The sequence below is a fragment of the Vigna angularis genome, chromosome 5, assembly GCF_016808095.1.
Source record: "Vigna angularis cultivar LongXiaoDou No.4 chromosome 5, ASM1680809v1, whole genome shotgun sequence".
Classification (NCBI taxonomy): domain Eukaryota; kingdom Viridiplantae; phylum Streptophyta; class Magnoliopsida; order Fabales; family Fabaceae; genus Vigna; species Vigna angularis.
Window position 1 is genome coordinate 32258506 of NC_068974.1, and position 13225 is coordinate 32271730.

Here is a 13225-nt window from a genome sequence, read left to right on the forward strand (position 1 = left end):
GTTTTAAATCAAGTTTCTTATAAACAAATCACATTTGTAAATGTCTTACTTTCATTTTGTTGTTCTGTGGTAAAAATATCATTAAATATGATTACTTTTTTTCCGTTTTAAAAAAATATTAAATACATTTTCAATCTTAAATTAGATTTTTTTAAATTTTAATATGGTTTGATCTATAAACTTAATAAATAAATAAATATATTTATTTTACAGTATTAATTTTTTTACGTTTTACACGATATTTTAAATTTATATTTGATTAAAAATAAAAATATATCAAAATTTAAGATAAAAAGAAATTCTAATATGTCTAAATTTATAGGAAAAAAAACCATATTTAACCTAAAAAAACACAAAATTATGAAGGAAACAAAATATACAAAGTTGGAAAGTATATGCTCAATTAGACTTTTTTTTATTGTGCATGTTAAAGTACTTAATAAAAAAATGAGATCGTTTACATTATTGATCATAAAACCCTTATAATTAATTTCAACTAAACCATATAAACCAATAACTCTAGATAACCATTAATTCCTTCTATATGTAATCTAAAGTAGAAAATTTTTGTTACACTTAAATTTTTTACTTTTCCATTTTTAACTTCTTCCTTTTATTTTTATTTTTCTTCTCTTTCTTGAATAGCTTATATTATTCGATGACCTTGCACAACCACCCATATGTTTATTAAAAATTAAAAATTATATAAAAAGAACCCTAAACTATTAGATTAAAAAAATATAAAAGAAAAACAGCGGTTACAAAGCTATCTTCCCTGCAACAGGTTTCAGAAAACTATCTCATCATCGTTGTTTATTAAGTACTGCCACGGTTTAAAAACAAAACAAAACAAAACATGTTTTGATGTTTGAGAACAGTGAATTTAGATATTTAGATATTTAGATATTTATACAAGTAGATCTTGATGCCACTGTAGTCAAGAGATTCTGAGTCATCAATTACGTCATTTTATTTGCTGTCCTACAATTGCCACTCAAAGTCATTAAAGTCAATCAGTATTGGTTAAAGAATGAAGAAAATAATTTATACCTATCAAAACTTAAATATTTACAAATATAAATATAACATGGTATATCCGAAATGATGACCAAATCAAATATGTCTGGTTTTCAGTAGCTTCGAGATATGGTTTGCAAGACAACTTTCAAAGTATTAAGATATGGGAAATCAATGGAAGAAATACATTAATCTCAAATAAAAAATTCACAAAATCCATTATCTAAAATGAAAAAATAAATAAAATAATGTAACCTACTTTTTTTCACATGAAAGAGACACCTTTTAAATATCTATAGTTCATTCAATTTTTTTTCTACAACGATGTATTATTTAGTTTGTATTATACACATATTTGGTTAAGAAATATTATTTTTATATCTCGATTGTATAAAATAACATATGACATGTTAAATCATGATGGCAACGTTTGAATTGCATGTATTATGTGATATATTTTATTTTAAATATTAGTTTAAAATACTGTTTAATACGTAAAATAAACTAAAATTACTAAATTAAAATAATATATTTATTTATTTTTAAATTAAAAAAATGAATTAAAAGTATACTTTTAAGTATAATTTTAGAAATTGTGGTAATTTAATTATGAAGTTTATTTATGTGTGAGAGGAGATAAGATGATAATAACATATGTGTCTGTCAGTGTCGCGAAGAAACGTGGTTTGATTTGAAGTGACAGCAATTCCCACGATTGAATGAGGAACTCCCTTCACGTGACCCTACCAACCTTCAAATCAAGATCAACAAAATCACTCTCATTCATTATTAGTATGAGATCACTGCTGAAACCATCTCAATAGCAATTCCAATTTTATGATTATTTAAAACGTGGAAAACATGCTCTATCAAAATAATCCACTGCTACACGCTTCATTTTCCACAAAGTATAGAATCACCACGCATCACCCTCGTCTCTCACTCTGCAGAATATCCATCCTCAGTCACAAATCATGTTGGAAGATGATGGACGCACCAGCTTTAGACATTCCCCGTGCATATGATTTTTATCAAAATGTTACATCAGAGGATAAATATAAAAACCACGACGCTTGTTCAAGACGAAACTGTTTGAGTTAATATATTTTGATGATGAGAATTTATTAATGAAATATGTGTTGTATCTCCCGTTATATGCAAGAAAATGTATGAATTATATATGCTTAATTAAATTCAGAGTTTTTGTTAACTTTCTTATATTTATTAGATGTTAACAATTTTATATTTTTTTATTAAATATTTATTTTTAATTATTTTTGTTAATTTGGTGAAATGATTTTATATGAAAAAGAAATCTAAACATTGAGAGTCAATTGAAAGTATACATTTTTTGAGTCTTTAATAAATAGGAAAATGTAATAAATTCAATTAAAAATATTTAAATTTATTTTTTTAACAAATTTATTCATACATAGGTTATAGCAAAATAATAATAATAATAAATTAGTTTATACTTAAGTTAAAAATATAAATATATAAACTTTTTTTACAGTTTTTTCTTGTTTATTTAAAAAAAAATTCAAATTTTAAAATTTTTTATTGTGAGTATTTACTGATAAATTTATTCAAATATATAAAAATTGATTATGATGCATATTATATTAAAAATAACCTATTTTCTTTCTTGTTTTACAACAAATTTGTAATATTTTTTAAAACGAAGACAAAACATGTTAAATTTTGTTATATTTTCCTATTTCTTTTTTTTTTATGTTTACCTATTATTTTCCCTTCTTATTGTAAAACGTACCATTTAACTCGAGTTCTAAATTTAAAACAAAAGAATTTGAATTTAAAAAATATCAACTACATTACAAGTTAAGGTCTAATTGATCACTAATCACCCTTAAACTCTTCTAAAATTTAAAATGTTAAATAATATGGTAGATGAAAAAGCACAACCACAAAAATATAAAGCTAAACTAACATAACAAAGTAAAACATCAATTTTGAAAATAAACTCCAAAAATGTTAAAATCCCAAAAGATATAAAAAAAATAGTGATAGCTTTGTCCAAAAATATTTTCTTTCATTAAAAGTAAAATATGTGAAAATTCACCAAGTTAACTCACAAGTATAAGTCAAAAATGGACAAATTTGAAAACTTTGTCTCTTATAATTAGAGTATTTCCAATATCACTTTCACACATCAATAATCCTTAAAAAAATTAGATAATTGAAAACAACCTTCCAATAATTTTTAAAACATAATAATATCTTAACTATTAGAGTTTTATAGTTAAAGACAGTTCTCCTTTAATCTCAACATCAAGAATCAAGTATTTAACACTGTTTAAAGTTTAGAGATATTATGTAACTTCGACACTTAAAACAACCTTTTACAAACAAGCATACCCAAACATAATTTATAAAGTTATCTACCTATAGACTTTCGTTATCTAGCTTTGACACTTCAAGAACCTTTCATTCCATCGAGCTATCCACCAAGAAAGATCCTCTCAAGACCACTTGAGAAACATACTTATACAAGACCTCCAAACAATGCTTATAGATTATTTTACCCATAAGTCTTAACTAAGATCCACACATACAAATCAGAAACAAAAAAAAAAACTAACAATAAAAAATATGAACTTTGAAATAATAATTTAAATAAAAACTTTTAACACATCCACCACAAAAACACACTTTGATTACAAAGATATCTCATTTCTAATGATATCTAATAATATATAATATTAAATTACTCATAAAATCTAATAATATCTAATCATATTTTAATATATCAAAAAATATCTAATATATAACAATACATAAAATATCTCATACTATCTACAAATATCTCATAACTTCTAATAATATAAAATAATATATAATATATTAAAAAATATCTCATAGTATCTACCAATATCTCATAATCTCTATTAGTACATAATAATATCCAATAATATTCCTTCACATCCAATATCTAATATATTTTTAATTGTATAATTATTTATTTTTTTTAAAATATTAAAATAAGTATTCTAAATTAAATAATTAAAAAATAGATAAATCTTTTAAATCGTATTACCTAATAAATCATTCCATCATTTACTTAAAATATATATTTAACCTTTATCTATTTTTCTAATTATTACAATTTCTATATTCTCACGTGTATCTCCCTCCAAATAAAAAAGCACATGGGTAGTGAAAGTAACCAAAATTCCTACTACTCTTGGAAAAAATCAATTAACTTCTGATCTGGATAAGACTAAATCAACCCAAAATCTTTATGTGCAGCAAATTTTGAATGAAATTTTCAAATAGTCAATAGATATCCAATTTCCAATATTAATTTCACAATATTTGCGTTTTATGTTTATTGTTTCTTTATATTCAAGTACTTCCAGAAGTGAGATATACTTTACACTCGAAATCAATAATTATAATTTATACACATTGTTTTCTCTTATTTCATTAAAACATGTTTTAAAAAATCATGACATAATTAAAAGCCACTTTCAAACATTAACAGTTAGAACATTATTGTTGTCTCTCATAATAAAGATAATGATCGAAGTTACTCTCTTATATCGTATGTGTTTGTTTTAATATGTTTTAACTTCACATATTAAGGTTGAACTAAAAAAATATTTTTATACACTCAGCTGTTTTGATCTACTAAATCATATTTTAAAAAATGAAACTGAAAAAAAAACCTTAAATTTGATAATATTTTTTCATATAAAGATTGTCTTTAATCATGATATCTTAATTTCCAACCAGTTTCTTTTCTAAAAAGCACAACACAATAATTGTTGTTTTGTTTTAGATGAATATATTATTCTTCGTTTGACTTTGTAGAAGAAACATTATCAGATCTTCCAAACTAGAAGGTAGTTCAAATGTATAAAGGTTTTCATTTGCCGACAAGCAAGAAAAAGATAATTATATTAAAAAAAATTCTACCGATAATTTTTTTATTTAAAATTGGGAAACTATTTGTTGAGTTTTGTATTTTCTTTTGGCGTTTTCTTTTTTTACTTTATAAAAATTATCAAAGATTAACAGATAATTAAATACGCATTTTATAAGAACTATTTTTTTAAGAACAAGAAAACTCTGTAATATAAAGACCATTTGGATATTTTCAGTTCAGATATAAACAATATTTTAAAGGTATACCTTTTCTATTATTATACTGGTCTACCACCCTTGAGCCTTTTATTAAACATTTATGAACTTGTCCAAGAATTTTATTCAACATTAAAAACACTAAGAACGTGTTTTATCCTTAAATTTATTTTGTTTTCACCTTTAACTTTAAAATGATTTTTAAGCTTATAAAAATCAATTACATCCTATAACACTCAACTTTTGGATAACTTAGTGTGTGTGTGTGTGTATATATATATATATATATATATATATATATATATATATATATATATATATATATATATATATATATTGAAATTGTTATTGAATAATATAATTTATTTTAAAAAGTTATTCAAAAGTTTCTTTTTGAAATTTATTAAAGGTATATATTGACAATTTTTTTATTGATGTTTACCGAAATTATTTTAATTAATATCAAACCTAATTATTTAAGCTAACATTAATTAAAGATATTTTTACAACGTTGATAATTGAACTTTTCTTCTATAAATTTTTATAAATATTTATTAAAATCGAAAAATTCTTCTTAATTAATATTGATATAAGTTAACATTGATAAAAAATAATTATAATTAATGTTATCCATAAAATATTATAAAACACACCTAAGCAACTATAAACAAATAATAACATCTGTATTAATAATTAAAAAAATACAACAAATATTGGTAAAATATTGACAATATATATTAATTAAATATATATATATATATATATATATATATATATATATATATATATATATATATATATATATAACTTACATTGGTGAAGAAAATAATCTTTTATCCGAAATAATACAAACTAAAAATTAATGGAAATTAAAATAGTTTTTATTATGAATAAAAAAAATATAATTATTTGTAAATTAAAATTAAATAGATATCTAAAATAAGTACCAATATTTTAGCAACTTATTATTATTAATTAATTTAAACACTAGTTTTTTGATTGATAAAACTTAGATAGTTAATGTTGTATATCAATTTTAGACTCTATTTCATAAATCAACTATAACTTTTGTATTTATTACACAAACTATTTTATATACAATTAATGTTTTGTTTATATGTATCTAAATTAGTTAATACAGTAATTATTTATTTTTGTTATTAAAATTTGTTACTATTTAATGCTTTTGTAGTGTATGTTTCCATCTCATAAAGTTCCTTAAAAACCCATTGAATTTAAGTTTGTTCAAATTTTAATTTCAACTTAGGCTATCTACATTAATTTAAAATGTAATGTTAAGCATAATATTAACAATAAAAATTATTTAATATTGTTCAAGCATACTTCACTCCAAACTTTGTATTTTATTTTTCCGTAAAACATATATATTGATTTTTTATTCCGTCTATTTGAGTTTTAGTTTTATTCCGTCTATTAATAAAACTAAAACTAGGCTCGTCACACTGTGAACCCGTTGTTATATGTTCGCTAATTATTGATCCAGTGACTTTTTATAAATAAAAAATTAATTATAATATTAAATGAAACTTTAATGAAGTTATTATAAATAAAGTCTAAAAAGACTTATTAATAAAAACAAACTTGAAACGAGATATTAAATTATTTCTATCTCAAACTTGAAACGTAAACTATCAATAAATTGCTTGTTCCAATATCAAGTTTGAGTATTTTGGAAACTAAAATGAAAAGGAAGGATAAGTTGTCATAGTTTAATTGTTCTTAATGAAATTTAATGTTTTAATAACTAACTTTTGTTAATAAAAAGTTAAATTGTTTTAAAAAAGAAGAAAAATTTGGAATTTTGCAAAGTTTCAAGTGAGTCTTACTATATCATTTTTAGATTATTTATTAATTATATTTTATAATTTTAAATAAGGTGATGTTAAATTTTGACATCTAGTATATGATTGCTAACATTCTAAAATCAATCTATCATTTATGAAAATTTATTAAAAAAAAAAAGGTATGAAATCATAATAGACAAGTAATATAAATTATAATTCACGGAAACATCGATAAACTATATTTATTATAAAAATATATAAATAAACACGTAAAGGTAAATATGAATAAAGTTAAATTAAATAATTTATTACTATAATGATTTTTTTAGGAAAAAATTTATTATGAAAAACTTTGAGTGACATATGTATATAAAAAATACAAATATCGACATAATTTTTTTTAAACTTTTAGATATTCAAATATAAATATCAACAATCTTTTTCTAAGACTTTAAAATATCACTTAATGATCCAAAAAGTTAGGGTAGAGCAAAAAATATAAATTTTCAACCAGAAATAATATTACTCATATATTTTTAAATTTTATTCTTAGTCACATAACTCCTTAATTTAAAAAATAACTTATTAAAACATAATTAAGTTATAAAATTTATTTTGATTTTTCATCTTTCAAATTATTCAAATAATTACAATAATATTTATAAATTTAATCACTTTAAACAAATAATAAAATATTAAATTTTATATTTTAATGTTTTGTAACTAAAAAGGTTGAATTAATTACCCAAACAAATATATTTTCACTTTTAATCACTCTAACCATAAATTTATATCTTTACAACTTTCTTTCTTAATTCTGCGAGCTACAAAATAGTGATGCAATTCCGAGTTTCAAAACATTTCAATGTATTGAGTTTGAATCAATATTAATTTTTTTTATTGAATTAATTTTCTAATCTTAAAAACACATTATTTATTGTGTATGTCATAAAACACCGTCGTTTCTATCTCTGACTAATTTCTCTGCTATTTCTCTTCCACGTGTTTTAGCTTTATCTCAATTCAATGTACCCACCCAACATTTTTTTCAAGGTTCACTCGACATTTTCTCCTCAATTTTGTCTTATGCCTTCAATTTATCAATTATTTCATTTTCCATAACGTAAAAAGAACCACACAAATGCTCTTGATTTTATTTTCTACATGTCTGATTTTTCAAAAAAAAAAAAAAAACACATTGAGGAAAGAAAAATGTGTATGAAATTTTTTAACTCGGGCTTTGATTAAATTTGTCGCGTAATTTAGGATTTTGCTGAAATCATAATTAACTAGGTACTTAGGTTAATTAGGTTTAAACTTTATAAATAATAATTAAACAAAAATGTAGATAATAAATGAAAAATCTGCATAAGGAAATGACAATTATTGGAGTTAAAGACAAAAATGAAAAGTAAATAAAGCAACAAACTTAATTTCCTTTTTTAAATTTACAATTAAAGTATCCAAGGTTTGTCATCTTTTGTGGTAGATATATAATTTTTTCGTGGGAATTATACTTCAAACATTTCAACTAATCTGCTTTTAAATTATTTATAGATTAAGTCAAAGAATATGGTCTAACATTTAAACTACAAGTAAATGCGATGAGAGTTTAGTGGATGTTAATCTACTTTTGGAACATGCATGAAGACGTGTTGGACTTAATAATTGGTGAAATTAATTATTATTTTACATATAATTTTAATGATGATTTTTGTCATGTGATGAATTTTGTAATTTTGGGTATTTTCAGTTTTTGGTAAAATAGTTTTTTAAGTTTATATTTTCATATTAACTAATATTTTTGAAAAATACAACTAAAATGAATATGTTAATTTTCATAATTTAGGTTAATTCTTTCACATGTAAAATAATTATAACTTGATAAAGAAAACTATTGTTGAGATCTTGAAACTCGTTTAAAGAGATGTTGTTATAGAACAGAAGTTGGATGTTTATGATATGTTTGAATTGAAAAATGAAAAATAAATCTTACACTTCTGTACGAAATATGTATAAGACTGGCAAAATAATGTTTTTATTATGTTATATTATATTACACTGCATTACGAAATTTATATTATATCTTCAGCGGTGAGGAACATGGAAGATGTGTGAAATGAACACCTAATGACTATGGACAAACTTTAAGCACAAGAGACACATGAATGACTTTAATGCATTTAGAAGAAGGGGAGTTAAAAAGGATAAAGAGATGAGAATGACTTGAATGAAATAATTAATAGTGATTCATCCTCATCACAATCAATATATGAATTGAAAAAGAATCTCGAGAAGTTACCACGTGTTATTGATACAAAATGAATTCAAAATTAAATGCATTCATTAATGTATGAGTTACGAATTAATAGTACTAAATATGACATTAACAAATTTTGAAGTCTAGTTTACTTACACTCGTGGGATTTTGTCGCTCGTAAATTCTTCAGAAATAACGCTTGCCGACTACGCAATCACACACTAGTGTTAAAAAAAAAGTAAAGCAAAGGAAAACGTGGGGAAAACATTGAGCAGTTAAAAGAAGTGTATAGAAACGAAAGTGATGGTTGGAACCGTCTGGTCGTGCTCTGAGCTCAGCAGTCACAGCCGGAAAAGCACACAACCTAGCCCAAAACAAAATGCCGACATGAGATGAATAAGAAAAAAAACAAAATCTAAGGCAAGTGGAAAAAACGGAAGCCCTTGTTGTACTAGTAGTTAACGCAACTGGCACCAGTGATTCCGGGTGACGGCTGTTTAGGAGTGTAAAGAGTCCAAGGAAAGAGCCGAAATATACACCAGCTTTGGCCCACGCAACCCAAAACAATTCACTCACGTGGGAGAAATTAAGAGCCAACAACAACGACGTATGTCCCAGCAACTCCTCCTGTCGCGTTATTTTGCGCACGCGTTACTCATGCCAGTTGACGCTTACGCCTTCTACGTGTTCTTATGTCAACCCTCTACCTTCGCCACGAAATTCCTTTTATTTTTTTATTTCTTATTGTTATTTATACATACCACCCATTAAATAATTAAGTAATAATATTAAAAACAAAAACCACTGTATGTAGTAGAATTTTGGATTATTACACAGCCCATTGTTTTGCAGCTATTATTTTTATTTATTTAATAAATAGCAGTAGCAGTACTACAGTGAACCGAACCCATTATATATATATACCAAAGGTTCCCACCTCCCTCTTCACAGTTCCATTCTTAATTACATACACATCACGTTAGAAAGACGACATTGAAAGAGAGATGAGTTTTGAAGGTTTTCTTTCTCTTCAATCAATGCCTGCTACCTGCGGCTTCTTCTTCTTCGCCTTCACCCTTCTCTTTTCTTTCTTCTCTCTTTTGCTTTTCATCAGTAGGATGAAGCCATGGTGTAACTGCGACATCTGCAAGAGTTACTTGACCGTCAGCTGGGCCACAAAGTTCACCAACCTCTGCGACTGGTACACGCACCTTCTCCGAAAATCCCCATCGGGCACCATCCATGTGCATGTCTTGGGGAACACCATAACCGCCAACCCCGACAACGTCGAGCACATTCTCAAGACCAATTTCCAAAATTACCCCAAAGGGAAACCCTTCTCCGCCATCCTCGGAGACCTCCTCGGCCAAGGGATTTTCAACGTCGACGGCGATTCCTGGCTCTTTCAACGCAAAATGGCCAGTCTTGAACTCGGGAGCGTCGCGATTCGCTCCTACGCGATGGAGTTGGTCAACGAGGAGATCCACGCGCGCTTGCTCCCTTTCATGCTCTCAACCGCGCGTGGTGAAATGAACAAGGAAAAGGTCTTGGATTTACAGGACATCCTACGAAGATTTTCGTTCGACAACATCTGCAAAATATCGTTTGGTCTTGACCCTCGTTGTCTCCTTCCAACTCTCCCCGTTTCGAACCTCGCCGACGCGTTTGACCTAGCCTCAAAACTCTCCGCGGAACGCGCCATGACCGCGTCGCCGTTCATTTGGAAAGCGAAGCGGCTTTTAGGAATCGGTTCGGAGAAGAGACTGAAAGAAGCTATCAAGGTCGTAAACGACGTCGCACACGACATGATAAAGCAGCGGAGGGAAATGGGGTTCAACTCGCAAAAAAACCTTCTCTCGCGGTTCATGGGGTCCGTTGAAGATGACGCTTACTTAAGAGATATCGTGGTGAGTTTTCTTTTGGCGGGCCGCGACACCGTCGCCTCCGCGTTGACCGGCTTTTTTTCTCTGCTGTCGAAAAGCCCAGAAGTCGAGGCGCGGATCCGCGAGGAGGTGGGCCCGGGCCCTGAGCTCCCGACGTTTGATCAGATTCGCGAAATGCATTACCTGAACGCGGCGATTCACGAGAGCATGAGGCTGTTTCCGTCCATTCAGTTCGATTCCAAGTTCGCCACAGAAGATGACGTGTTGCCAGATGGAACTTTTGTACGGAAGGGGAGTCGGGTCACTTATCACCCTTATGCCATGGGTCGGATGGAAAGCATTTGGGGACCCGATTGCCTCCAATTTCGACCCGAACGGTGGTTGCGTGATGGAGTGTTTGTTCCACCGTGTCCTTTTAAATACCCGGTTTTTCAGGCTGGTGTAAGGGTGTGTTTGGGGAAGGATTTGGCTTTGACGGAGATGAGGTCCGTTGTGGTCGCGTTGGTTAGGCAGTTTGAGATTCGGGTTGTTGAACCGGATCAGGGGCCCCGGTTTGTGCCTGGTCTAACAGCCAATTTAAGAGGCGGGTTACCGGTTCGGGTTTTAGAAAGGAAATGTTGAGATCCTAAAAAGGGAAATAGGAGGAGTAGGTAAAATGGGAAAAGTGATGTCATGTAAATAATGCTGCAGTTGAATTGAATGTTTCTTTTTCTCTCATTTGGAAATTTTGAGTTATTTTATTAAGTGTACTTATTATTTAGAATATTTTTTAGTTTTGACGGTGACGTAATTATTAAAGTGTGTTGGAACTAGCAACAATTAATAGCCACCGATCGGTCGATGACAGAAAAGGAGGCGGAATAAAGGGAAAAGGTTTCTATCTATAGTAAATTTTTATTGAGTTGAATGATCAGTTGCAGAAAAATGGTTTCATGATAAATAAGGTTTCAATAAAAAATTACTATACTTCATTTTTTTCTAAAGAAAACTTCATTGCTGTTTTATATTAGTCTTAAGATTAAATAAATTGGATAAAAAAATTATAACACTTTTTTTTTTCTGTTAAAAGAAAATAATTGAAAAGAAAAAGAAATAAAGAAGAGTTTATACTTTATAACATGTCTTTTATACCACTTGTTGAATTACTCCATGACTTTTAATGCTATATTAAAGATAGTTCTTAAAAAGAATTATTGATTCATTGTTGGTTTGTTAGAAGATAATTAGTCCACTTAATGGTTATATAAATTCTTATGTAAAATTATTCACAATTTTAAGTTAAAAGAAATAATAATAATTAATTAATATGGTGGATTAATTCATATCTATATGTTAGATATTCAATAATTTTTCTTTTCTTATTTTAGAGATTGATTGGTCTAGTTTAATTTGGTTAGATGGATTTGATTTAATTGGTTAATGAGAAATCTGAAAAAGGTCCATTTGATTTCCGTTGGTTTATAAATACCCAAAAATGAATATGGTTAATTTAAATTATTTGATCTAAAATTAAAAAATAAAAATATTCTGGAAAATTCAACTATTGACCAATGTCTCAATTCAATCAATGATTGAATCGATTTTCATAAGAATGTTTCTCACTGCTTCTATAAACCTAAAATCTATTGTGTTGTACCAATTTAATAATTAAGAAAAATATATTCTCCTCCTTCCTAGTTATAATACTCAGTTAGTATGTTTATTACAAATTTGAAACTGTTTTGTCATTGTCTTTCATAGTTTAATGCCATTAATATCACAATTATTAACATTTTAATAGTTAAAAATATGTAACCAAAATATTATAATTTATAATTTACGACTATTACTTATTTACATGTAAGAGTGTTGAACTGTTACTACAAAACATAGCTAATTATAATATAATAACACTATCTATTGTTCTTATTGGTTTTAATGAAATATCAATTTCAAATAATCAAGTATTATCTACTAAATTCAAGAGATAGTTTTCTTTTATTGATATCTCAATAAATAATCTCAAATTAGACTGTCCATATAAGGATAAAAAACATGAAAAGAAAATACTTCTGATATTTTTTATTCTTTATTAATCAATGGTAATTTGAGTGTAAATTGACTATTAATGTTGTTTGTCATAAAACATTAAATTTTAATGATGAGTTTATGTGATAAAT

At 26.7% G+C, this 13225-nt stretch overlaps 1 protein-coding gene across 1 annotated transcript; it reads left to right on the forward strand.

Moving 5' to 3' along the window:
* The first annotated feature begins 10091 nt into the window (after nt 1-10091).
* LOC108339638 (cytochrome P450 94C1) lies at nt 10092-11791 on the forward strand. Its single transcript, XM_017576813.2, has one exon. It carries the CDS (start codon nt 10188-10190, stop codon nt 11685-11687), a length of 1500 nt encoding a protein of 499 aa, XP_017432302.1. The 5' UTR covers nt 10092-10187; the 3' UTR covers nt 11688-11791.
* The last annotated feature ends 1434 nt before the right edge of the window (nt 11792-13225 follow it).

Coding starts and splice junctions, on each gene's coding strand:
- LOC108339638 (XM_017576813.2), top strand. CDS start 10,188: ATGAGTTTTGAAGGTTTTCTTTCTCTTCAATCAATGCCTGCTACCTGC.